Raw genomic sequence first — 24,367 nt, 5'->3', positions numbered from 1 at the left:
ACATACCCCTGCAACAAACCCCGTTGCCAGCTCTGCCCACACATCGACTCTAGTGACACCATCACAGGTCCTAACCACATCAGCCACACCATAAAGAGCTCATTCACCTGTACATCTACTAATGTAATATATGCCATCATGTGCCAGCAAAGCCCTCTGCCATGTACATTGGCCAAACCAGACTGTCACTAAGAATAAATGGACACAAATAGACATAAAAAATAGAAACATCCATAAACCAGTCGGAGAGCACTTCAATCTCCCAGCACACTCTGTAAATGACTTGAAAGTTGCCATACATCTACAAAAAAAACTTCAAAAACAGACTTCAAAGAGAAACTGCTGAGCCTGAACTGATCTGCAAACTTGACACAATCAAACTGGGTCTAAATAGGGACTTGGAATGGTTATCTCATTACAAAAAGTAATTGTTACTGTTCACACAGTCTCACCTCCTAATCAATGGTTATGAACAGGCCTCAACTACTTCCCCATTGTTGTTCCTTAGCCTTGGATATGTATATATATATATACACCTGTTATCTGATTTCTATTTCTCACATCTGACGAAGTGGGTTACAGCCCACGAAAGCTTATGCCTGCAGAAATTAAATTTGTTAGTCTTTAAAGTGCTACAGGATTCTCGTTGTTATTTCATTTATATAATGAAAGCATTAGTTACTACATCTAAGGAGAATCAGGAGTCAAATGCAAAATAAATCTATTTTAAGGGTAAAGAACTGTTCACATTTAATGGAAAATGATGAAAAATGCTCTATTTAGAAAAGAATTTTATTTATGCATGTGATATTTTTGTCTCACTCTTACCCCATTCTTCACTACTTCAGAGGTTTGCATGAAAATTGTGGTTTTGGGTCATATCCTCAACTGATGTATATGTGTGTACCTGTGTCAAAGAAGCTACTTAGGATTTACATTAGTTAAAGATCTGGGCCTTTGTTTCTAAATTGTAACAACTCTTGCTTCTCATTTCCCTCCTCCTCCTGTTCTTACTTAATTCTTAAAGTACTAATCCTCTCACAATTAATTTGGTTGCTCTGAAAAGTACTGTGACTTTTTTCCTAAGTCTGAAATATTCAGTATCTGGATAAGAAGCCAGAGGGTGTGCCATGTAAAAATCTGTATTTTAAAATACTCCTCACATTTAATAATACAGTAGAACATCACTAATAATGCAGAGTCCAAGGCAGATTAGTGAAGCCTGAAATGAGGATGGAAATACAAGCATCATTAGCCTGTTCTAACCGTTAAAGTCCTTTTTCAAGTGTGGGGAGTATGAAGCCAGGACAAGTAGCATTCCCCTGTTCACCATAGGGAATATGGTGTCATCCACAATAACCTGTCCCCCAGTCCGTGCTTCAATAAACTCTAAACCCAAGACACAGGCTAAGGCCCATATTTTTAAAAGCGGCCTCATATTTTGAGTGTCTAAATTCAAATGTCTATTGCCTAATTTTCAAAAGTGCTCAGCATCTGCAATTGCCACTGAATTCCCTATTTGCAAAACTCATGTGATTAAAATGAAGGAAGCAATGTAGGAAATGGACAAATGATATAACCGACATTTAGCAAAACTACCATTTTATGTCTATGTAAAAAAGCACATGTACATAATAAATGGTAGGTGCAGGTGCCCAGGTCACAGGCATTCAAAGTTGGCTGCTCAAAAACTGGGACACTGAAAATGAGTGGTCCCTTTTCGAAATTCTAGCCTAAGCGACTTACTGCCTGGCCACTCAGATCTGGATGAAAACACTGCACCATGAGATCTAGAGCCACACGACCATAATTGGCTCAATTTCGTACAAATTAAGTACAGCCCTTAAGTTTAGCAAATGCCAATGTATCCAACAACTGGGCAAAGTTTGGGCACCTCTCATTTACCAGTAGATGGTAAAAATCACATAACCCCTTTTCTGGGTTTGTTTAAACAATACACTTACCGACAGGATAATTCTCCATCCATAGCATCATGTTCATCAGTACTGGTGTAAGTTAATCTTCCTCCTACAACTGTACCAACAAGATATACCAGCCATGCCAGGCGTCCTAATATTAAAAAGAAATAAAACCCCTATAATAAGCAATTACAGAACTCTATTCTGCTAATGTAAGAAATACAAAGAGTCTGCAGGAGTAGTGGTGAAAGCTTCATCCCTTAAAAGATTTTAAAGTGGACTGGACAAAACCAACCAAAATTATACACATAGGAACAATCCTGCATTGACAAGGGGACAGGCAAGATGTAAGGTTTTTTCTCTTTAAAAAACCCTATAAATATGAACATAGGAATTGCCAGACTGGAGCAGACCGGACGTCCATATTGTGCGGTATCCTCTGTCTGACAGCGCCCAGTACCAGTTGCTTCAGAGGTAAGCCTAAGAAAAACATCCACAATACTATAACAGAGCAATGGAGGAGCTCTATCCAGACTACTGACATGACTCGTCAATGCCCAAATCATTACATGACTGGAAAGCTTATTCAAAAGATTATATCAACTATTGTAGCAATTCCATAGTTAAAAGTTGTCATTTGTTTTCCATTTTAAGTGGATTTTTTGCTATATGCACCTCAACTTTAACGCTTCTTTCTATCTGAAAGTTCTCACATCTGGTCTCTAACCAAAAAAGTTGTTGTTTCTGTTGTATTTTCTTAATGGAAGTAAGTGTGGGCTGGAAAAATGAAAGATTTTTTGCTTTTTGACAAGACTCATTTTTTCTAGCATTTCATCTCAAATACAGCTTAGTCTAAAAACTCAAATTTGTTTTATTAATGTAAGTGTTTAAAGATAGTGGAGTTCATTTGGGAGTTATTCTCAATAATTATTTTTAATTTTAGAGATTCCATCTTCAGGTCTTGCAGAATTTGTGAATTCCACAGGCAGAGCCTGTATAGTTTGTTACCTCTCATCCAAACAAGGAATTAAAAATCTTCAGCGTCACTCTTAGTAGTTTCTAAGTTCTCTAGTTCTGAGCCAATGAAATGAGAAGTTTTGCAAACAAAGGGCAAAGCCTGTATCTCCTTAGAGTCAAATATTGCCTATTCTAGAAAATGAATAGCTTTCCATCATGTAGTTTTCAAGGTCAGTGGGCACTGTCATTAGAGCTTAAAAGCTTTGAAGGTGCAGCTTATCCATTACAAGCTCTTCGGGCCCATTCTGCCAATCTTGTACAGGGTTGCCACTTCAGAGGTTACAGGGTCTCCAGGTTCAACCCAACCATTAGAATATATGTAGGATCAACATGCAAATTTTGCAAGATCCATATCAACTACCCATGAGTTTACAAGATCTGTATACATTGCCACTGGGGCTTAGACATTTACAGCACTGTTTCAAGGTCTACAGGGCTAGCATTGTAAGAGTTTTTGTACCTGCAGATCTTGTAAACCGTGTAACCCAAAAACTCAGAAAATCCAATGCCATGTTGCAGAAATTAGGACAGTTTAATTTCCTTCCATGTAGTTTAACTACAAGGCCCAGAACTTCAATAATGGTACCTAGTCAGACCATGGTAGCCCTAACTATATTATTTTTATTTAATCATGAGTTCTAGTAACCAAGAATACCCTATACTGGGAAAAAGGTATAGTGATACTGGAATAGTGTTTTCCCTTAAGGTGAAGTCACCTCAGTGCCCAAGCTAAGACCTGAATGGTAAAAGATTTATCAGCTTGTTAGAGCTTCCAGTTGCACATTAACATGTCCCCTGAACTACAAAAGGCTTTGAAGCTGCAGAATACTCAGGCAACGCCAAAGCTACTCCTGACCTGGGTCCTCACTAAGAAAAAAGTTGTACTGTTAACTCAAATTAAAAAAATAGAATTAGAATCCCAGAGAAGACAAGGTAGTTTAGACATGAGTTAAGGATATGGGGGAAGGGTATTTTATTCAACCTCATTTGAATTCATATTTAACTCATGTGAAAACCAGAAACTGTCTTGTCTTCAATATGACTATATCTCAAGTTCAGAAAACACCTTTTTTCCTTAGTGATTACAAGGCCTTGCAGACTTAGATTTGACCAAAACATGTTTCAGTACTGAATGCCCAGGAAAACCTAGACACACAAACACGGCAATTTTTTTCCCTTTTAAACAACATATTAATGCCCACATACTGTCCTTCATGGCATTTCTCTGCAGAGACTGAGGACAAAATATTATATTTTATATTAAAGGAAGAGGTAAAATAAGAGAGGGTGAGAAAAAATGACAAACAGGCAGACTTCTCAGATTTGTGTGTTCTGTCTTTCTGGATAAATCCTAAATCTCTTCATGACAAAACATGTTACCCAAAAGTATGTACGTATAGAAAACAATTATTTTAAGTAGTATATAATGGAGTTTTTTATATATGTATTGCAAGTTGCTATTTGCAAAAATGTTAGTATTTAAAGTTTGTTTCACATTCTTTGCTGAGCTGGGTCCTTCATTTGTACATCACTAAGCTTCATTTACTGTTCCCAAGTTTTAAAGTGACGTATTCTAAAAGTACAGAACTGAACAGCAATGAATTTTCTGCTGCCCAGGTCCACTCAGCTAAGAAGCATAAATCTTTCTGATGTGCACGTCTATGGTCTAAAACAAAGGTCTGATACTGACTTATCACAGGTTTAAATCAGGGATAACTCCATTTCATTTACCTAAACAACATCAAAATCAGGCCTTATACCTAAATCCTGTGATAGTAATCAAATTGGAAGAACACAAGCAATGATAAAATAGATACTAAAATGTACTGCAGAACACAAATAAGGGGGATATGATTTTCAATACAAATATTTATATCAGACCATTCTGATCTATATGTTAAATATTTTGGAAAAACTTTTGCAATATAATTTCAAATCACCTGAAGATAAAGCTTATTGATATATATGCTAATGTTTACTTTTAAAGCACAAAGGAACATTAATGAACAATTTTACAGTTTTGGACAGCACTGATGACACTTTAAAATTCATTAGACATCTCAAACCCCTTCACTGGACCATTTCCTCAGCCCATCACTTCTTTGCAACCCCTATTTTAGCCCCCCCTCCACAATACAGAGTTTCCTCAAAATTCTTTGGTCAGGGAAATGGAGGGTTGCCACCTACACATAAGATAAGAAAGCAAGGAAGTCAGCCCCCCAAAACCTACAGAAGGATAGAACCAGCTGTATGGAGGCAGTGTCTCTCTACACTTATCTTTAATCCCTGGCCTTACATATGCTTACATGCAGTACAGACAGCTACTGGCTGCCACTCCTGTCATCTGTTTCCCAAGCCTCATCCCCTTCTCATGCACATATCCTGGACCTTCCAGTGTGTCCTCTGGGGACTTGAGGAAAGGTGTGATAGAGTCAGATGACCCCAGGCCCCAGGAAAAGAGGATCTTTGACTGAAGACTCCAGGGGGTAAGACTCTCGGCAAAGATTTTACTGTATGTATCTAAACAGTGTGGAGTAATAGTCCCAAATGTTAGTATCTTTTTCTAGTCTAATAAATTATAAAATTAACTCCTCACACTAAATCAAACACCTATTTTTTAAATAAGTGTTATTTTTTGATTCTGTCTCACAAGCTGATATGGTACTCATTGAGCAATCAACACACAGGAGTAACTGGGTGAAATTCTACAGTCTGATATGACAGGAGGTCAGATTAACTGTCCCTTCTGCCTTAAAAATCTATGTGATTTGATGTGATTGCTGTTGAAACATTTAAGTTAAAAAGAAGAACCTTTAATCTATTAAGGCACTTACACTTAACCAATGTCAAAAATATAGAATCCAAGAGAACGTCCTCTGGATTCTAGATCATCTGTTTTTTAAAAAGATATGTGGTATCATACATTGACCAGCCCTGTTCTATGTAATTACACAAAACATTCGTGAAGCAATGAAGGAGGTGTATATAAATTCACCTATGAGGACAACTATGTTCGAAATACTTGCTGGAATCATCAGTGATGGCATGGGGCTAATGTACAGCCAGAGAAAGCGGATTACAAAAGCAAGCTAATTCAAAGGAGCAGCAAAAAATACGATGTTTGCCAAATGGCCAAACATTTCAATGAAAATCATTTTATTTCCAAGTTTCTAAGAATTAGAAAGGTAAAATATGCACTGCACAAGAGCCCCTCTCTACAAAGGCAGCGTGACCAGCTGTTTGAACATAAGACCAGTTGTTTCAACCAGAAGCTCCTGAGCACTAACTCAGCTCTTCTTGGACTCTTGGGGTATGTCTATACTGCAATTAGACACCCGCAGCTGGCCCTTGCCAGCTGACTCGGGCTCATGTCCTCTTTAATTACAGTGTAGTCGTTCATGCTCTCACCTTGCAGAGTCCTACAGCAAGGCTCCAGCCCAAGCCCAAATAACTACACCACAGCTAAACAGCCCCTTAAGCCTGAGCCAGAGTCAGCAGGCAGGAGCCAGCCACAGGGTTTCAATTGCAGTGTAGACATACCCTGTGAGACGTTAAGCAAGTCACTTAGACCAAAATTTTCAGAAGTGAACAGTGATCTTGGATGCCTGATACACTTCCAACCTAATTTTCTCTGTGCTGCACACCTGTAATCCCTGAAGTAAATAGGCGCTTCAGTTGATCAGCAACTCTGAAAAAAAAAAAAATCAGACATTTGACATCTGAAATTGCACATGCAACAACTGAGGCAACCATAATTACTGAATGATTTTGCAAATTTTGGCCTTAACTTTTCTCTCTCTTTTTTTTTTTTTTTTAAATATGAATACCTACCTATTTCAGAGGGGTATTACGAGAATTTATTAGTTAGTGTTTATATTTGACCATATAAATTCTATTATAATTATTAATTGTTATTATTAAGAAGGGTTCCGGAGAGTGCTGAGACCATCCCAATAACTTATTAGATTTGTGATTCTTTAGAGGCCTCCCCACAAAAAAACAACAAACAAAAAAAAGACACCACTGCCAAACAAAAAAGACCCACCCAGGCAAAAATATTCCACAATTACAAAACAAATAGCAGCAAATTTAAAGTAGCGCAGAGATTACCCAACCTAGAGGCAGAAGCACTAAAGGACTGTGTAGCTGAAATGACCACATCAACAGCAGCTTCTCCAGTGAGTTGAAAGGCTAAAGCCACCCAATAAAGAGTGGCCATTTGAAAAGACAGCAGCAAACAGCAGCTGCTTTTCAGAGCTGCCTGGTTCAAACAGCAGAGCCACTATTGTGAACCGCACACTCCTATCAAAATTTGTATTTAAACATATAAATAGTTACTGACACTTATGGAAGCAGCTCAAATTTAAACAAAGGCTATTTTTCTGATGACCATTTCTCTCCATTCTCATTTGTGGAAAACAGGGTCTCAACTCTTAGCACAGAACCAGTTTTTCCTGCTTTTCTCTACTTCCACTACATGAAATGTTCAGGGTACTTGCTTTTGCAGCTGCTTAGCCAGACTACATTTTTTTCTTCAGCAAAATAATTATTGCTGTAATAATCTGTAATTATGGTTTATAACAGCAATAATCCCAAAGAAATCAGTCATTACCATAGATCACAAGTAATCGTTAACTACTGTTAATGACCCATTTCTTGGGGATTATTGTTTTAGTAAACCATGACCGCATCACCATCGATACAGAGAGCAAGACAATATAATAAAATGAGATCTTAATATAATATTAACTTATTTTGTAACATTAAAAGCCATTAAACATCTAAATTAAAGTATGTATAACTAGGGGATATAACATTTATTGTTCAGCTTGAACAGAAGTGTTTAGTTTGCAGAAAAGAAACCGAATTCTTCTGCAAGGAGTAAAACAGAATTAAACTGCACCAAACGTTCTCTTATGCCCAAGTACTAGGGTATGGAATCTTTCAGAGTTACTGTAACTGACCATTCCCCTTTGACACTATGTGTAGACAAATCCAATAAGAGCTGTGAAGTACACACTACATACAGACAAGGGAAAACTGCCTTTCAATGCAAGTTTGCTAATGGACCACAAAGGGAAAGTGACAGGTGTACACAGGGAATAGAAGGAAGAGAAAGAGTCAGACAATGTGTGTTACATAAGCAAGAACAATAAAATGGCTCCCCATTTAGAACGCCGCATTTTCAAAATGTCAGCAAAAAGCAGCAGTATAAATGGCAATATCTGATCCAAAAGATCACATCTGTAAAAGAACAACTGTATTGGGAGGGAAAGATGCAATAACTATAAAACAGCTATACTAGGAAGGAGTTAGTCATTTACACAGCCAAGTTAAACAAGGCACAGATAGGAACAATTAATCTATGTAATAAAATTACATAAGGACAGAATATTGCACAATTTACATACATTAATTCTTTATAGTTAAATGCTTTTCAAATACTACTAATTAATCCTCACAAAACTCAGAGGGAAGTAAAGATAATTAGCATTTTATTTATTTTACACATGAGGCAACCAAACCAGAGAAGTCAAGGCCTACTTTTTTCAAAAGTGGCTATCAAGTTTAGGTACCTCAGTTTTCAGGTATCCAATTTGAGAAACCTACAGCCTAGTTTTCAGAAGTGATAAGTTCTCACAGCTCCCCCTGCCTTCTAATTGAAGTGTGGATGTTCGTCATCTCTGGAAGTCAGACCTTCAGGTTTTAAAACTGGGAATCCAAAAACTGAGACACTCCAAACCGGAGCTTTTGAAAATTTGGCCCAAACTGACTTAAGCACAACAGAAATAGGATTAGAACTGAAGAGTTACCACTTTCCAGACATTTACTCCGGCCACCTAATCACATCTCCTCCCTCTCATACACACATGGATAATTTTTGCACCATTGCAAGTACACATAAAAGAGCACAATGCAGACCCAGTCATAAATGAAATAAATACTCACCTTCTTGGACTGTGATTTCTAGTGGATTCCTACTAGAAGAGTGCAATAGCTTTTGGTAGTTTTGTGCATTTTGGTCAAACAACTGTACAAGAAGTGCACAGGTCTTTTCATATTCACATCTGCTGACTGTGCAGAGTTGCTCCAGCTGCTGAAATACAGTAGCTGTATCATCCAGAGGATCTTCCAACCCATCTCTGCAATACACATAAAAGAGGGGTTACTTACTAGTAACTGTTGTTCTTTAACAGTTGCCTCTGTGCATTCACACTTGTGATATCTATCATCTCTGGAGTCAAGCTCCAGAACAGTATAATAAAGTCATGTCTTCTGGGCAGTCCAGTAGCCTTCTCATGCTGGGATGTCATCATTGGCTTAATACATACAAGGGAGCATACCACCCTGTTCCTTCCCCTAGCCTACAGAGTCCTGAAACACAAAAAACTCAGAAGCAGAGGGGAAAGGCAGGTGGGCAATGTGAATGCACAGAGGTAACTCTTGAAGAACAGTGGTTACTGGTAAATACTCCCACTTTCATCTTCAAGGATCTCTGTGCATTTCCACTTATGAGAGAGTAGCAAGCAGTGCCCCCATTGGAGGACAGTGGACAAAGAATTCTAAGCAAAAATGGGCTATGGCCATGTCTTACAAAACTGAGCGTTAGATCGTAATGCCAAGTCCAATGAATAATGCTTAATGAAAAGTATATGCAGAACTCCATGTTGCTGCTTTGCAAGTCTCTACAATAGGAACCTATCTCAGACAGCTACAGAGGCAGCTTTGGCCCTAGCAGAACCCATCTTTAAGCCAAGAGATACTGTTTATTTAGCTAAGGAGTAACAATGCTCAACATCTAAGCCATAGAAGCAGGACCTCACTGGATAGCCGGGAATCTGAAGAACAAAACAGGAAGGGAGATATTATGTAACAGATGAAAATTTGACATCACTGTAGGTATAAGGCCAGGGTGAGGTCTCAAAATGACTTCTTTATGTAACACTGTAATGGGTGCAGAGGCTATAAATGAAAAAATCATCCATTGTCACTGAGAAAGGAGATCAGGGAACAACGGAAAACCAGCATTTCTCTAGACAAAAGCATACCAATACTTCCAAGGCCACGTTCATACTAGCAGTATGATGTTGGCTCTGCGCTCTTGGATTTTCCTTATGACCTTGGGTGTCAAAGGAATGGGAGGGAAGGTTGAGAGAGGAATGCTCCAATTCAGTAAGAGTGCATCCGATAAATATTTCTTATTTCTGTTAGCATTGGTGCAGTAGATGACACTTGGCATTATGACTGGACACTAAGTTAATTTGTGATTGACTGTACCTGAGGAAGAATGAGGATACCTCTGACCAGTTTGGGACCATTTATGTTAGTTGTAAGACTTCCTGCTAAGAATGTCTGCCTGTACATTCTCTTCCCCTGCTGTTAGAGGTACAGCTAGAAGGTCTCCCAAGAGTAATGTTAAAAGAGGTAAGCAGTCGCCACAGCGGACATGCATCAATAGAGAAGACCAAGAACCATGACTCCTTTTCTGTTTCTCTTTAGGCTACTTTCATAGATCAAAATGCTTCCTCTTTTCCTTTCTCTTCCCTGGAACAGGGTCCCGAGGAGATCTGGAAGCCTTACTCTCAGTAGCGATGTTGACTAGTGCTGGCTGGGAGGGGACCAAGGAAATGTGTGGTGCCAATAAAGACTGCAATGCAGCCTGTTTGGATAGAGCGTGCAGCGCTGGACAGCCCAGCCCAAGTAAGCATTTGTCTCAGGAAGGTCAATCTCAGGCCTGACGAGGAGGGCACTGAAGCTGGGGCAGCAAAATGCATCTCAGGTTTTTTTTACAGAAGACCTTGGCAAAGAGGTGGACCTCAAAACTCCCAAAGGAATACTAGGATGGTCCAAGGAAACCAAGTGCACCTGCAGTATTAACTTTCTGTCCCTTCTGATCTGAGAAAAGACAGCACAGCAAACTGTGCTCTGCTAGACTATGAGCCTGTCCCAGTCACTGTAGGCACCAAACATGTGTGTCTGTCTCAGCAAAGATGGTTGAGCAGGTCACACACATTTTGAACCCCATACAGAGTTCAGGACCTGACACAGCCTCGGGGATAATGCTACTCTAACTTTAATATGCTGACTGACTAATATGATAAAAGGATAGGCTAACCTGCTCGCAGACTTGAGAAGTAGTTCCACTTAAGTCTTGCAGCAAAGGAACGGAGATGGCTGGGGTAGTGCGATTCCTCGTACAGACTGATATGATGACAGCATCCTAGCATGAGAGCACTACTGCACCCCATGGGGGACATGGATTAATTATACAGTTTCACAGCTTGATGTTAGAGGAACTAGATCCTGTAAGTGGGAATGCACAGAGGCCCCCAAAGAAGGAGGATTAAACATTTTTAGCCATTCAAAACACGCTTTTTCTTTGGGTGTTTTATTTGCTGTGATTGTATGGTAAATTTGTCTAAAAAATAATAGGGATTTTGGCTATAAAATGTCAAGTCAGTAAATAAGAATTACTAGCTGGGACAATAAGCATAAATCTATTTAGCAAATGAAGGCAGTGCTCACTTAAACATGTACTGCAAAACAAAAAATGAGACAGAAACAGCATAGATTTGTATCTCATTAACCAAGCTGTCAGGGCATTTAGTACAGAAATATGTTAACCAACCCTTTTATTCAACTTTTTTTTTTTAAATGCAGTTATTCTCTAAAAAGTGACTGTAAAAAAGGCATAGTGGTGTTCCATTTTTTGTCTATTGGTTACTTTTGTACAGAATATGTTCAGTTTACAAGTAAAAGATTTTCTTTTTTGCCTAACCACAAGTCCTGCAAAGTAAAGCTGGCTTTCTTCTAGTTCACACATCAACAACAAAAGAGATTCTGCAAGTGGAACTTAGTTAACAATTCTGTTGATTATACATGCATCAGAATAAAATCCAGTTCAATCTCTCCTAGCTCTATTGGCCATGTGGAGAAAAGAGCAATAAATATTAAAAAAAAAAAAAAAAAAAAGTGCATAGCTTATTTTTTGTATTAAAATCAGCAGCTACAACTCCAAATACAACAGGGAGCAGATGTGCTGAGTAAAATGGGATCTCTTTATAGTCATTTTTCAAAGCAGAACCACATTTTAAAATAATTCTGCCACCTCATCTTGTTCTATTGTCTCCCACCCTTTCATTATCAGGTGAGATTCCTTTGCTAACTTCATTCCCTGATGCCTTGAGGGACCCCAGGAAGCTCCCTCTTTGATGGCAGGAGAGGCTCAGAACCAAAAATATTTTAGATATTGGATTATAACTGGCAAGAATCTTGTTATAAAATAAGGGGAGGTCTGGAAAAAAGCAACTTGAACTCAAGTTTCATTTTTGCTTTTAAGAAACAGCCAAATTCTGATCTCACAACAGTGTAAAACAGTAATGATTACTAACGTCAATGAACATAATGTAATGTAGCTGACTTGAAAATCAAGGCCATTGTGCTTTTGTTTTAAGATCAATACAACTTAACAGTAGGAATACTATGCCAGCTAATCGGCACTCTGAAATGGCAAAGTTCTATTTATAGTGAAGAAGGTTTACCTTACAACTACAGGTACAGATTCCAGTCTAGAAGTAATGTATGCTTTTGTGATCTCTGGGGCATACGTATCTAAGAGGTGGGGTTCTGTTGATTTCACAAAAGGTACCGATGCTACCATTCTTTGCCACAGAGTTAGCAGATAATGAACACTGTTTGGAGCAAACTCCCAGTGCTACAAAGAAACAAATGTGATTTTAATTAGAGTATATCTTATCCCAGTGTGAAAAGTTACGAACATACAAATCTTATCTTTATTATCAGTATTATTTATGTTGAGGAAGTGCTCAAATACCCCAATCAGAATCAAGGCCCCACTGCATTATACTATACATGTTAGCTCAAACACATAGGGAAGACATGAGCCCAAAGATGAAGAGTTTACAAGTTACAAAGTTACATTATTGGGAAACTTGGAACAAAGTACATTTTCTAGTAAAATAACATCAAATGAATACAAACCCAACCCCAAAACAAAAATACCCCAAAAACGAAATCTTGTATCTGTCAAGGATTTAAGGATGTATATATCCTTACCTGTAGGCTAGTAATAGTGAAATTCGCTATCAATCTGATAACCTCCGGGTAATCCTTCACCATTACTAGTTCTCCCAACTGGTAGTTGGTCTTTAATCGAGCCAAAAAACGACAGAACTCATGGTAATTACCCGGATCAGATAAACCCTAAATTACACAAGAAACAAAGTTTTTAAAAATCACCAGATTAACCCAATATGCTCACAGCAACTGAATGCAGCGACTCTTTGGGCAGTAGGAAAAAGAGGACAGGTCTTCCTTTATGGGTCCTTGCTGTATTTTGGTTATGAGAGGGAGGAAGGAGACAGACTTACCTCAGTGGAGACAAGGGGGGTAAAGGAAGTGACTGGACCGGGAGAATCACTCACCCACCATATGCACCAGGACAGGGGCAGGGTATTTATACCCCTGCATTTCTGAAAGAATTCTCTTGTTTCCTTCAATCTCTGATTAGCAGCACCTACCTTCCCACCAAGCAGAACCAGTTTTATGATCTGCTGTGGGCTTGCACTAGTCCCCTTTTTTACTTGGGGCTGGAAAGGAATTTTTTCCTTACTGCCAGATTGGCTGGGGCAGAATGGGTATTTTTTGTCTTCCCCATGCTGGTCAGCCAGTGAGATAGGTAAGGTGGTTAGGTCAAGATGTCACAACTAAGTAGCAGGTGTCCACTGCAGTTACTTGTTGCAGAGGGGATAATCAGAAGTTGGAAGTGGATTTAGGAGAGGCATCCTCTAAAGAAAGCTAGAGAAAGGAGGTTGGGGGACCCTAACCTCTGGTACAGCAGGGAGACAACCCCCATGCTTTTTTCAGTCCCCCTTTACCTTCACATGAGGGAGGCTATGCGGTCCCAGCAACAGGCTGGCTGGGACCAGGTTGTGAAGGAGAAGGGCTGACAGCAGCTCTCCAAAGTAAGTGGAAACGATTAAGGAAAGAATTGTTCCTTGTCTTTCTTCCTGTGCGGCCAAGACAATAGCAGAACATCTCTTCAAACATTGTTTATTTAACAGATGACAACTCTGTTGTGCATAACTTATTTTGTATGAACAGAGTGCTAAAATGATTTCTGGTTAAGAAAATACAGAAGGGGTGGAAGATTAAAGGAAAGCCTCTTGAAGATGGTCATGAGGGATTAAGACAGGCAACACGGATGTGACGGGCACAGAAATTCACAAATAATTTTAACATTTGCAAAGAATTAAAAATAAACAAAAATACCTGAGGATTTTCAAGGATTCTTTTCACTCCTTTGATTAGATTACCAAGATACTTGGCACGTTCAGGGTTACTAAATAAAGATCTCCTTGTAGAAGCAAACTGAACTAAACAGGAAAGTGCCTAAAAAAAGAAAAAAAATGTAAAATTAAAACAGAAAATCTCTGCTGCCTGACCCATTGTCTTCCCATTGGTGCTTGGAAGGATTCTTCCCAGGCCTGTTGCACCACTTATTATTCAAGTTGCCTGACACCTCCCATTATAGGATCCTTTTTTTCTGTTCCTTATAACTGCTAAACGAACTATTTGGCTAAAATTTTCCACGGTGCTTGTCTGTCTCAGGTGGAATTTTTTTTGGGAAAGTGTCAGCAAAAAGAATTCAGCTTTGTCCAAGAGAGAGACTAGGTAAAAGGAGACTGGTGAGACTGGAACTGGAAGAGGGGATGGGGGAAGGATAGAAACTGTGACTGGAGGTTGGTGGGGGGAAGGCTACGACTGGTTGGGCAAGGAAACGTGGAGCTAGTGGTAGGGAGCCTCTCCTGAATGAGGCAGCAATCCTGGGAATAAAATACTGTACAATCATAATTAAAGATTGTACCACAATGCATACACGTTAAAGATCGAATTAAGGGTGCACAAGCAACCTTAATTCTGGCATCTCCTACCTTCCAAGTGTTTGACTTTGCATCTTTAATAATATTCTTTTAAAGTATTTTGTGTGTGCATTTTAAATCTCAAATGGCAAATCATGACAGTGAGATTACAGAAGATATTAAACATGCAAAAATAATTTCACATCTCCATTTACAAGGAATGACCCAAATTATATGCAGGTGGCACCAAAGACATCATTGTGGATGGATAGGGAGTAAAAGTTTAGACTGTATGTTTAATAAATATACGAAAGAGAACTGGTTTTTAGTAATGATTAAAATGTAAATCATTAAGCTTTACTTACTAACTGAGACAGAACTGGTGGAAAGGAATGATACAAATCAAAAAATAGGTCCAAGGTCTCCGGTTCTAGGAAAACTGAGGGGAAAAAAAGACATTTTGATCACTGTTTATCAGTAATAATTAAATATCTATCATCAGAATTGTTTTTATTTTTCATAAAAGAGCTAAGAATGAGGTGCAATTCTGATTAAAGAACAAAATATTAACATAAGTGAACTAAATAGCTCAGCTCAAAACATATAGTTTCTAAGATATTGTAATGCTCTTTTAGCATAATTAAACGGTTCTATACATCAAAAGAAAAAACTTTCACTACACAGCAAGTCATGCAACACTTTGTCATACTGGGATAGAGTGCGGAGAACAGCTGAGCAAGCACTTTGATCACTTAAACACCAGTTAATTCACACATACACACCCAGTAGACCTGATTGTGCCTAATCAGTGGATTACAATTGGCTGGAGCGTGGACTAATCAGCTAATTGGCCCTTTAAGGCAGATGGTAGATAAAGGCACAGGAAGGAAGTACAGGATAGGAGAGTCAGAACCAAGGAAGTTCTCTAGGTGGAAAGACTTCTTCCCTCTTTGGTAGAGGGCTGAAGAGAACCTGAAGCTGTAAACGATGTAATGTATGACCCAATAAGATCAAATGTAAATCGACTATATGGTGATATTTAATAACCAATATTTAATAACTCCACATAGTCTGCGTAGACAGAGCAGAAGATGGGGCGGGACCTCACCCTGTCACACATGGTTACCCAGGAATGTGATTCTATAAAAAAATTATACACACACAGAGATTACTGCACCTCTTCAAGGCACTCAGATACTTCAGTTATGAACTTGCAATAAGAACCTGAAGAGAACAATTTAAGTTGTGTGGCATAGTACACTGTCTCTTTGCTTACTGTTATAATTTCTATCTATAACAGAGAAAAATAGCTACATGATGTTTCCTGTTTAACAGATCAGCAAACAAAACTACCATATAGGAAAAGAGCTTAGATAATTTTATAATTACAAGTACAGTATCAAAACAAACAGATAACAGAGTGCATTCTACATGTAGTGGAATATGTAAATAGTTATGATCTTTTCTTACTGGTTCTCCAGTTTGTTGGGATCTGTACAGTGCATAGATCATCTGCGGATTCATCTGCTGAATTGCCAATGAAGTCAAAGTTAAGACAGTTGAGAACAAGTTTCAAGAGATGCATTGCTAAACTTTGTTGCTGTTGATCCTGAAGGTTTAAAGGTTTTGCCAATAGCTATATTTTAAAAATTAAAACATTTTATTAAGTTGCTTGTATAGAACAGACTGGATATAATTTTAAAACAGAAAATATTTGTAGGTAAATCTTTAAAACATAGAGACATAAACATAAAACAGTACATAGAGAAATTTAAAATTTTTAAATACAAATTTTAAGTTTTAAAGGTTTTTTGTCCATAAAGGTTAAAATAAATTAGATTTTATTCCTCTAAGATACTGTTCTCCTCTCTCTAAAAAAGGCAAGTAAAGTGATCAATTTTCCTATGGTATTGGTATCTGAATTGTGCATCTCCAAGACACAAACCTAATCTTTAAAAAGTATAGTTATATTTAGAAGAATGTATCTAAAATTTACATTTGGGGCTCCATACTCATTCTCCATCATTTACTTCAGAGCAAATATGTTTTCACTTTATAATTCAAAAACTCTAGAAATGACTCAAGGGTGTGAAAACCAGAATGAGTTCTTGTTTTACATCGTCATCGGTAGGTTTAGCTAACAGTTTGGTGATATATAAATCCAGATTACAATAAAACTCACTGGCTTTCAACTGCATTCCTAGCTCTACAGAGACAAGAGTAAACACTTATTTTAGTCAGTGAAGTACGCTGATGGGATTTGGTTGCCTACAAGGAGCATACATTCTGAGTAAGATGACAGTTTTACACAGGCACTTCTCTAAATACAGCCATTTACATAATATACAATTACAAAGAACACTACCACAACTACAATTAAACAACTGACCATGACTATAAACATATAGTATAAAGGCAATGAGTTTCAAGCTTCAAACACATTAGTTACTAAAGTTGGTCTTGGAGGTTGGGAAATTGTTCCCTGAAAGAGTTACATTTCTGGCCAAAACAACAATAAAAATGCAGCACCTTCTTACTCAGTACATTTGCTCCCTGTTCAAAATCTTATCTGTTGATTTTAGTGACCAAAAGTTTTGACTGTGGGACAGGGAGCTGGAATCTATTTTGTGCCATCAGCAGAATTGTTAACTAAGTTGTAACTGTTGAATCTTCATCACTGGTGATGCATGAACCATAAAGAACCCAGCTTTGAAACCAACAGCTTACTTTCTTATTTTTATTTTGCAACTGCACTTGTTACTCTGCTATGCTTTTATACAACTTTTATGTGAGCTCTTACATTTTATGGGTAGAAATTACACCCAGTGGTTTGATAAATGTTAGTTTAGTGCACGATTAAGTAAGTTAGTAAATGTTATACTTATTACTATACTTTCCTGAAGAGAAGTTGGCATTATACAGATGTTTTAATTATTACATATTAACTACTACCTGGAAGGCTGGTTGGGACTGAACACATTCAGACTTTTCAGTGTTTGGGAGTATCAATTTAATGTTAGCTCTGTTGAGATTGAAGGCAGTTGGGCTAGGGAGTGTTTGGTGTGGCATGTGTGTGACAGAACCCTAATACTGCATTGTACCAATCTGCAACAGATTTGTTGCCTCTGTAAAGAGGTTCTAGATATCTCTGAATATACCTAATTTTTTTTGTAGACAATACAGGATTTCTCCATGAATGCCTATTTCCACCACTGATTTAAAACCTTCAATGTAGCGAGGCAACATATTCACCTTCAACAACAGTCTGAGGATTATACCTTTAGCCCCAGTCATTGCTCCTACCATCCACTTCCCAAAGGTTATGGCCAAGAATATAAAAAAATCAGTGCCAAAAGTTAGGCTCCTGGGTCCAAATTTCAGCTCCTAAATAAATTATTTGATTTTCTCAAGCACTGAAAAAACCAGCAGCTCCCAACGAAATCACTGAGGGAGTTGGAAGCAAGTGTTATTTTTAAAAATAGGCTACTCTCAAATGCAAGCAGCTGCTTGGGCTTAAGAGAAGCAGAGCTCAGCTTCTCCCTAAACTGAACGAAGGCCTTGATCAGCAGGGAAGACAAGACACAAAGAGCAAGGCCCAGTTTTGACTTCCCTTAAGCCTACGGGCCCTGAGACACTTAGGCTACTGAATGCTGCTCCTCAGTACCTGCTGTCAAGCCTGAGGAGAGGCCGGAGTCTGAATTACCAGAGGCTGAGTGACACCAGAGGCTGAGTGACACCAGAGGCTAAGAGATCAGACCAGGGTGCACTGCCCAATCACAAGAGGATTTATCATCCTTTTTTTAATAAGGGAGGCAGAAGGCCTAACTAAGCTAAGATAAAACTAAATTAGGGGAAAATGATAGGAAACAAGAAGGCAAGCTCAGGACACATGCTGTCTATTCTGGAAGGCAAAACATAACTGAAGAAGCAAATAGATAAATTGGACAGGCACTCAAAAATTCAACAACTTTATTGGTTGCTCCTGCCTGTTCAAATTTGATGTAAGCAAACATCCATCTAGGTGCAGACTGACCTTGTCCACTCAGAGCAATAAATTTAAAGTAGTAAAAACATAAGAGCCTCACTTTTAGGGCACTTTAATACTAGCTTCAGTTATTTTACAGTCTTACCTCCTTTAGTAGAGAGCACGCCAGCATCAAAATATCCTTTAAAGATGTGTCACGGAATGAGGTAGCTATTTTACGATGCTTTGCTGAAGGTCTTGAATAATCAACCTAAGAAAAATAAGGACACAAGAATAAACAAGTCTCTTCTCCTCCTTAGGTCTAGAGAAGGGGTATTTCTGGCACATGAGTCATTAGTCATTACAGATGAAGACTATGCTCTGGTACCAAGCCCACGTTTCTTGATTTCTCTTATCACAACCAATACCCATTGACTCTGTCATTTCCTATCCATTGTTCTTATTCTATTTTTTCCTATATTACCTACTATTTCTGTTTTGTCCTATGCCCTGCTCATGCCACTGACCTACTAGGTCTATAACAACACCAAGTCATAAGATATTCAACCGCTGCTCTGCAAAACATCACCTATGAATCTCATATGAGTTGCTTGCCCTGCTGAGTTCTGTAAGGGAGGGAGAGCTGGTCTGCACTTTGACAGTACCTCTTTTAGTGTTGTATCAAGTCAGGTCACCAAATCACTTTTCCTTTGCTTTAATTTTGGTGTTTTTGCTTCTCTGTGATCAATACAGTCCATTTCCAGCATGACACCTACCCTCCATGACACCCTGACTCCACCCCAATCCATGAATACCAGAATAAAAACCACCAGGGATAATTCTCCTTTGACTTTTATGTACAAAATCACAAAGAGCAAGTTGTTGAGATTGACAATGATATAAAGGGTATATCTACATTGGAACTGCATCTCGGGTAGGCATACCCATGCTAACTTTAATCTGGTTAGCATAGCTTAAAACATTAAAAGATACGACAACACGTACAATATGGGCTAGCAACATGACTGAGGGTTCTGGGTGGGATTGTACAGTGAAGCCTGGGTTGCCATATCTTCACGGCTATATATTTTTTGGCAATGTTTCCACCCCACCCCACCCTTGACAGCTGATGGGCAACCTTCTTTTAGGTCACATCCACCCATTGAGAAGTCTTGGTACCCTAAACAACTAGATTTTTAAAACAAAAATTCTCCATGTCTAAGTCCTGCTTTTTAGTACCACTTCTATAGTATGCAGGGGTACCCTGACACACTGCTTTAGCAGTGTTACATGCATCTCTTGCAAAAGGGAAAAAAAACAATACATACTTACTAAGTTCATTTCCTGAGTCAGTTCTGACAGGATCATCACTCCTATTATATAATGGTCCACCGTCCCCTATAGAAGAAAACAGGTAAGTTCCTTAAACTATACATCTAAAACGTAACACTTAACATTTCTAAATTTTAGGCTGAGATATGTAAAGCTGTCTAAAGGATTTAGATGTCCAATTCCCATTAAAACTAATATGAATTGCAAGACCAAATCCCCTACGTAGCTTTCAAAATCTCACCATAAATCATTAATACTTAAGGATATTATTATATTATATATCATCAGTCCAGAAATATATATTCTGAATATCTACATTAGAGAAACTCCACTATTAAACACTTCTCTAAGGTTAATTCAGTCCTTTATCCTTCCATCCTCCATTAGCTATAATGAGTCCCAATAATTCAGATGAGAATTTAAAAACCAGTGTCCTGTGTGGATTAAAGATCAGAGGGCATTTTTCAGAAGAGTATAGATTTACACTGGCGTCTGGTCAAACATTCCCTGTTACATGGGCAAGCAACATGTTGGTTTTGGCCTGACGGATGTATTCCATTCTGCAGGTGTCTGCATTTTAGCAGTGAAGTGATTCCTCTATACACTAAGTGCCATCCAATGGGAGCCACACAGGAGCATATCAGAGGGTGTGATCCAGAAATGTACTGCTCTTTGGAATGCTTTAAGATGAAAGGCATTCCATAAAAGTGTAAGATAGTATTAAATTACTACTAATAAACAACTCTTTAGTAAATTATTCATAGGAATGAGAAATGATTTAATATTAGTTTGCACTTGAATAAGAACAAAATATAGCTCCCTTCACTGAGGCATTAACAAGACACTTAATAATAAAACATGCTTAAGATAATCACTTTGTTTAAAATATTTTAAATCAATAGTAAACTAATCAGTGTTACAGGTTATTGTCTTTGATTCAGAGGGTTATGTCCACCTTTTGTAACCAAAGTCTGCAAAAAAAAAACAGCTGCTCAGCTGTTTCTGGACATCCAGATAGCAGTGTAGACTTTTTCTCTCACTGGAGCTTGCCACAGTTTTCTTGGCCTTTGTCACCTCCAGACTGAATTAAGCCAGTAACCTTGAAGATCACTCAAATTTCAGCTAATGCAGGTTTTCCGTACTTACACATGGGGTCTGATTGTCTACTGTCCTGCACCTTGTATTGTCATTTATACCTGTGCACAGTATGTGTAGAAGGCTACCAAATCAGAATGGTAGCGGTTAGTGGTGGTGTTTTTTCCAAACACCTGTTTTGCCACGTTGTAAATGACTATATAAGGTGCAGGGCCGTGGATAATCAGGAGCACGGAATATATATTACAGCTGGGCTCCACGGAAGGCACGGGCTTCCAGTTTGTTTCTGGGTAAGAGATAAAAGCATTGGTTTTGATCTAAAAAGCTCTTTATGGGTTAGGTCCTCCCTCCTCTGACACCAGTGTCCCAGCCTGGCACTTGTGAATGACCTGAGCTGATAGTCCAAAGATTTATACATTTGGGATGTGGTGACAATGTCTTCTCTGAAGAGAGTCTTCTCCAAAGAGAGTCACTTCCCTCTCTTGTCTGACAGACTCTAGTTTTGTCAATCTTCTTGGCACACTGCTAAGCCCCATATATGTTCAGGCTTTTCCTGATGGGACCAAAGTGAGTAGGAAGTCTCTTTTTTTGGGAAGTGGATATGGGAAGGGCGAAGAAATGAGGTTTTTCAGAGTCACTGCTGTAAGTTAGTTTGTTCAGCTTTATTATTATATATGGTTGTCAATGTGCATTGTTCACATGCACTCTTGAAATTGGTCAAGTGGCACTCTACAGGTTTCTGTTTTGTTTTTTTATTTAAACTAATAACCAGGGTACTACAAACAGAACAAGTAAAAGTGTTCCACAATCATGAAGCAAATTACTACAGGTCCTTATTTAAAGGGATCTTGAATTGTAACTTGAACAACTTCAAAACACTCCAAGAGTCCTGTAGCACCTTAAAGACTAACAAATTTCTGTGGGCATAAGCTTTCATGGGCTGCAACCCACTTCGTCAGATGCATGCAGATCTGATGAAGTGGGTTGCAGCCCACGAAAGCTTATGCCCACAGAAATTTGTTAGTCTTTAAGGTGCTACAGGACTCTCGTTGTTTTTGCTGTATACAGACTAACACGGCTACCCCTCTGGAACTTTTGAAGAACTTCATGTGTCTTTCACATCAGAATCCCAGAGCAGTTTGCAAATATTCATTACATCACACAAGACCCCTGGATGATAAGAAAATATTAAAATACATTTTACAGATGGGAAAAACTATAGCACAGACTTGCCCAAGGTTGTATAGAATTAGTAGAAGAGCTGAGACTAGAACACAGGAGCCCTGAGTCCTAATCGCCTTCCTTCCACAGTAAATTACATTCTAATTCAAACCGGACCAAATTCACATTTGACCACTAAAATGCACATAGATAGCTAAAACCACCATTCACTAATTATCACCAGGTACTCTTATGGTTTGGTTTTTTTCCATTTCAATAGTAAATTCAGTTCACTAGCAGATTTATAGCTTCATTTTCTCCTCAATAGGAATTTTTAATTTAATGAAAGAAATCTCTTAAGTAGCAAAGTTTTATATTTAAGTCTCCATTATTAGTGAGCTAGCCAATGCAGAGTCACACTGCAATCATTTTAATAATAAATGTAAAAATCCAATTACAGTACATTCATAAAAATAACTGCAAAAAGCTACAGTACACTACTCAAGAGTTTGTTTTTAATAAAAATTTGAGCCCATCTTTCATTGTCATTCCCAATTTAGCTCAAAAAAATTAATTGATGTTATAATCAAATTATTTTGAAAAAAGAGAAACAAATGAAGCATAAATCTCACTTAATGGCAGAGCAGGACTGAAACTGTTGCACCCATTATTTTCCTTGCTGAGTGGCCAGAAACACCAGACAGTCCACCAGTGCTGGACCAACAACACATACTACTATCTCTTAAGGAAATAAATGCAGAAATATCTAGATAAATTCACTACAGATATTTCACTGAGAAGCTCTGGAAAGAAAATAGACCCCCTCACCCCATTCCATGCATGCATTTTGATACTAATTTCCTTACACTCTGAGTTTTAATGTTATTCCTAATCTAGAGATTGTGGATGTGTTTAGCGAGTGGCAGAAAAGAACGTGTCTGTTTATTGAACTGTTTAACTCTAAACCTTAGAAGGAATTAAATGAAACAGTTACCCAGCAGCCTTGAGTCCTTACCCAGCTACCTGCACACTGCAATTCCTTCCAGCTAAAATCGCCACCTAACCTTCTTCCCATGTACAAAGTCAAGCTCACCCTTGGGGGTGTACTATTTCAATGCCCCGCCCCACCCCACCCCACCAATACAAACTGTTACCTGTCTTTAGTTTCCTTATTTTCAAAGCTCCACTTTAATCTCTGAGGTAAGAGACCATGACATTCATAATCCTCCAGCAAATTCCTCTGGACTGCTCATAAGGACTTCCATGAAGGGCATCGCAACAACCTACACGTTCTGAATTTTTTGCAACTGTTTCTGGCAATGTCTGCCAGGTCATCCTTGCAGATCATAGTTTTTCAGAATCAGCAAAGAATTTCCTCATGTAACAGAGTGGGCACCATGAGCACCGTGCAAGTTTCACCTGGCACTTTTTCATGCTGGTCCCTACCACCTGGCCCTACCTGCCCTAACTTTTCTAGAACATACTGGGTCCAACAAGATGTCTTGTGCTAGGAGCGACCATGCCAAGGGCGGGTAGGAAGCAAGATGCTCTCAAATGCTGGAGAGGAAGGTGAGTGACCCACCCTTATATGCCCACATCCCTTCACCTAAAAGCCCAATTATGACCTAGTGTGTTTAAACCCAAGTCACAAGACAAGGAAAGCCCACAACGCCAACCCCACAACAGTACCTACACACCTTAATTGCCTAAGTTGCAGACCCCTTACACACTGTGACACCACCCCCTCACTGAGACAGAATACACATTTTAGCTCACTTTTTTTTTTTTTTAAGCAATCAGCGCTGCTTTTTTGGGTCATGCAGAAAAAGATTTTAATGTGATCATGAGAAAGAAGGAACGATGACCATGTCATTATCAAAACCACTTAATGCATTCACAAAATTACAGATCATTTATCTGTGCAGTACAGTACAGTACAGCCTATGCAAGTAGTTACAGTTAGGGTGGTATCTCCGAGTATTCCCCTTAGCAAGTAA

General features: G+C 38.5%; 1 protein-coding gene across 1 annotated transcript in view; it reads right to left on the bottom strand.

The window, feature by feature from the left end:
* Positions 1-24,367, bottom strand: part of RANBP17 (RAN binding protein 17) — a 259,916-nt gene that overhangs the window by 215,462 nt on the left and 20,087 nt on the right. Inside the window, exons 5-13 of the mRNA XM_067566736.1 lie at positions 20,115-20,180; positions 18,949-19,053; positions 16,289-16,454; positions 15,184-15,257; positions 14,229-14,348; positions 13,014-13,160; positions 12,479-12,651; positions 8,886-9,079; positions 1,965-2,070 (exon numbers count right to left, since the gene is read on the bottom strand). Of these exons, the coding sequence (XP_067422837.1) occupies positions 1,965-2,070; positions 8,886-9,079; positions 12,479-12,651; positions 13,014-13,160; positions 14,229-14,348; positions 15,184-15,257; positions 16,289-16,454; positions 18,949-19,053; positions 20,115-20,180 (1,151 nt within the window). The remainder of the gene's footprint in view (positions 1-1,964; positions 2,071-8,885; positions 9,080-12,478; positions 12,652-13,013; positions 13,161-14,228; positions 14,349-15,183; positions 15,258-16,288; positions 16,455-18,948; positions 19,054-20,114; positions 20,181-24,367) is intronic.

Source organism: Emydura macquarii, unplaced genomic scaffold (assembly GCF_026122565.2).
Source record: "Emydura macquarii macquarii isolate MOO-44397 ecotype Brisbane River unplaced genomic scaffold, CSIRO-AGI_Emac_v2 contig_2768, whole genome shotgun sequence".
Classification (NCBI taxonomy): Eukaryota; Metazoa; Chordata; order Testudines; family Chelidae; genus Emydura; species Emydura macquarii.
The sequence above is the reverse complement of the archived record's forward strand: the minus strand, read 5'-3'. Positions and strand labels throughout refer to the sequence as shown.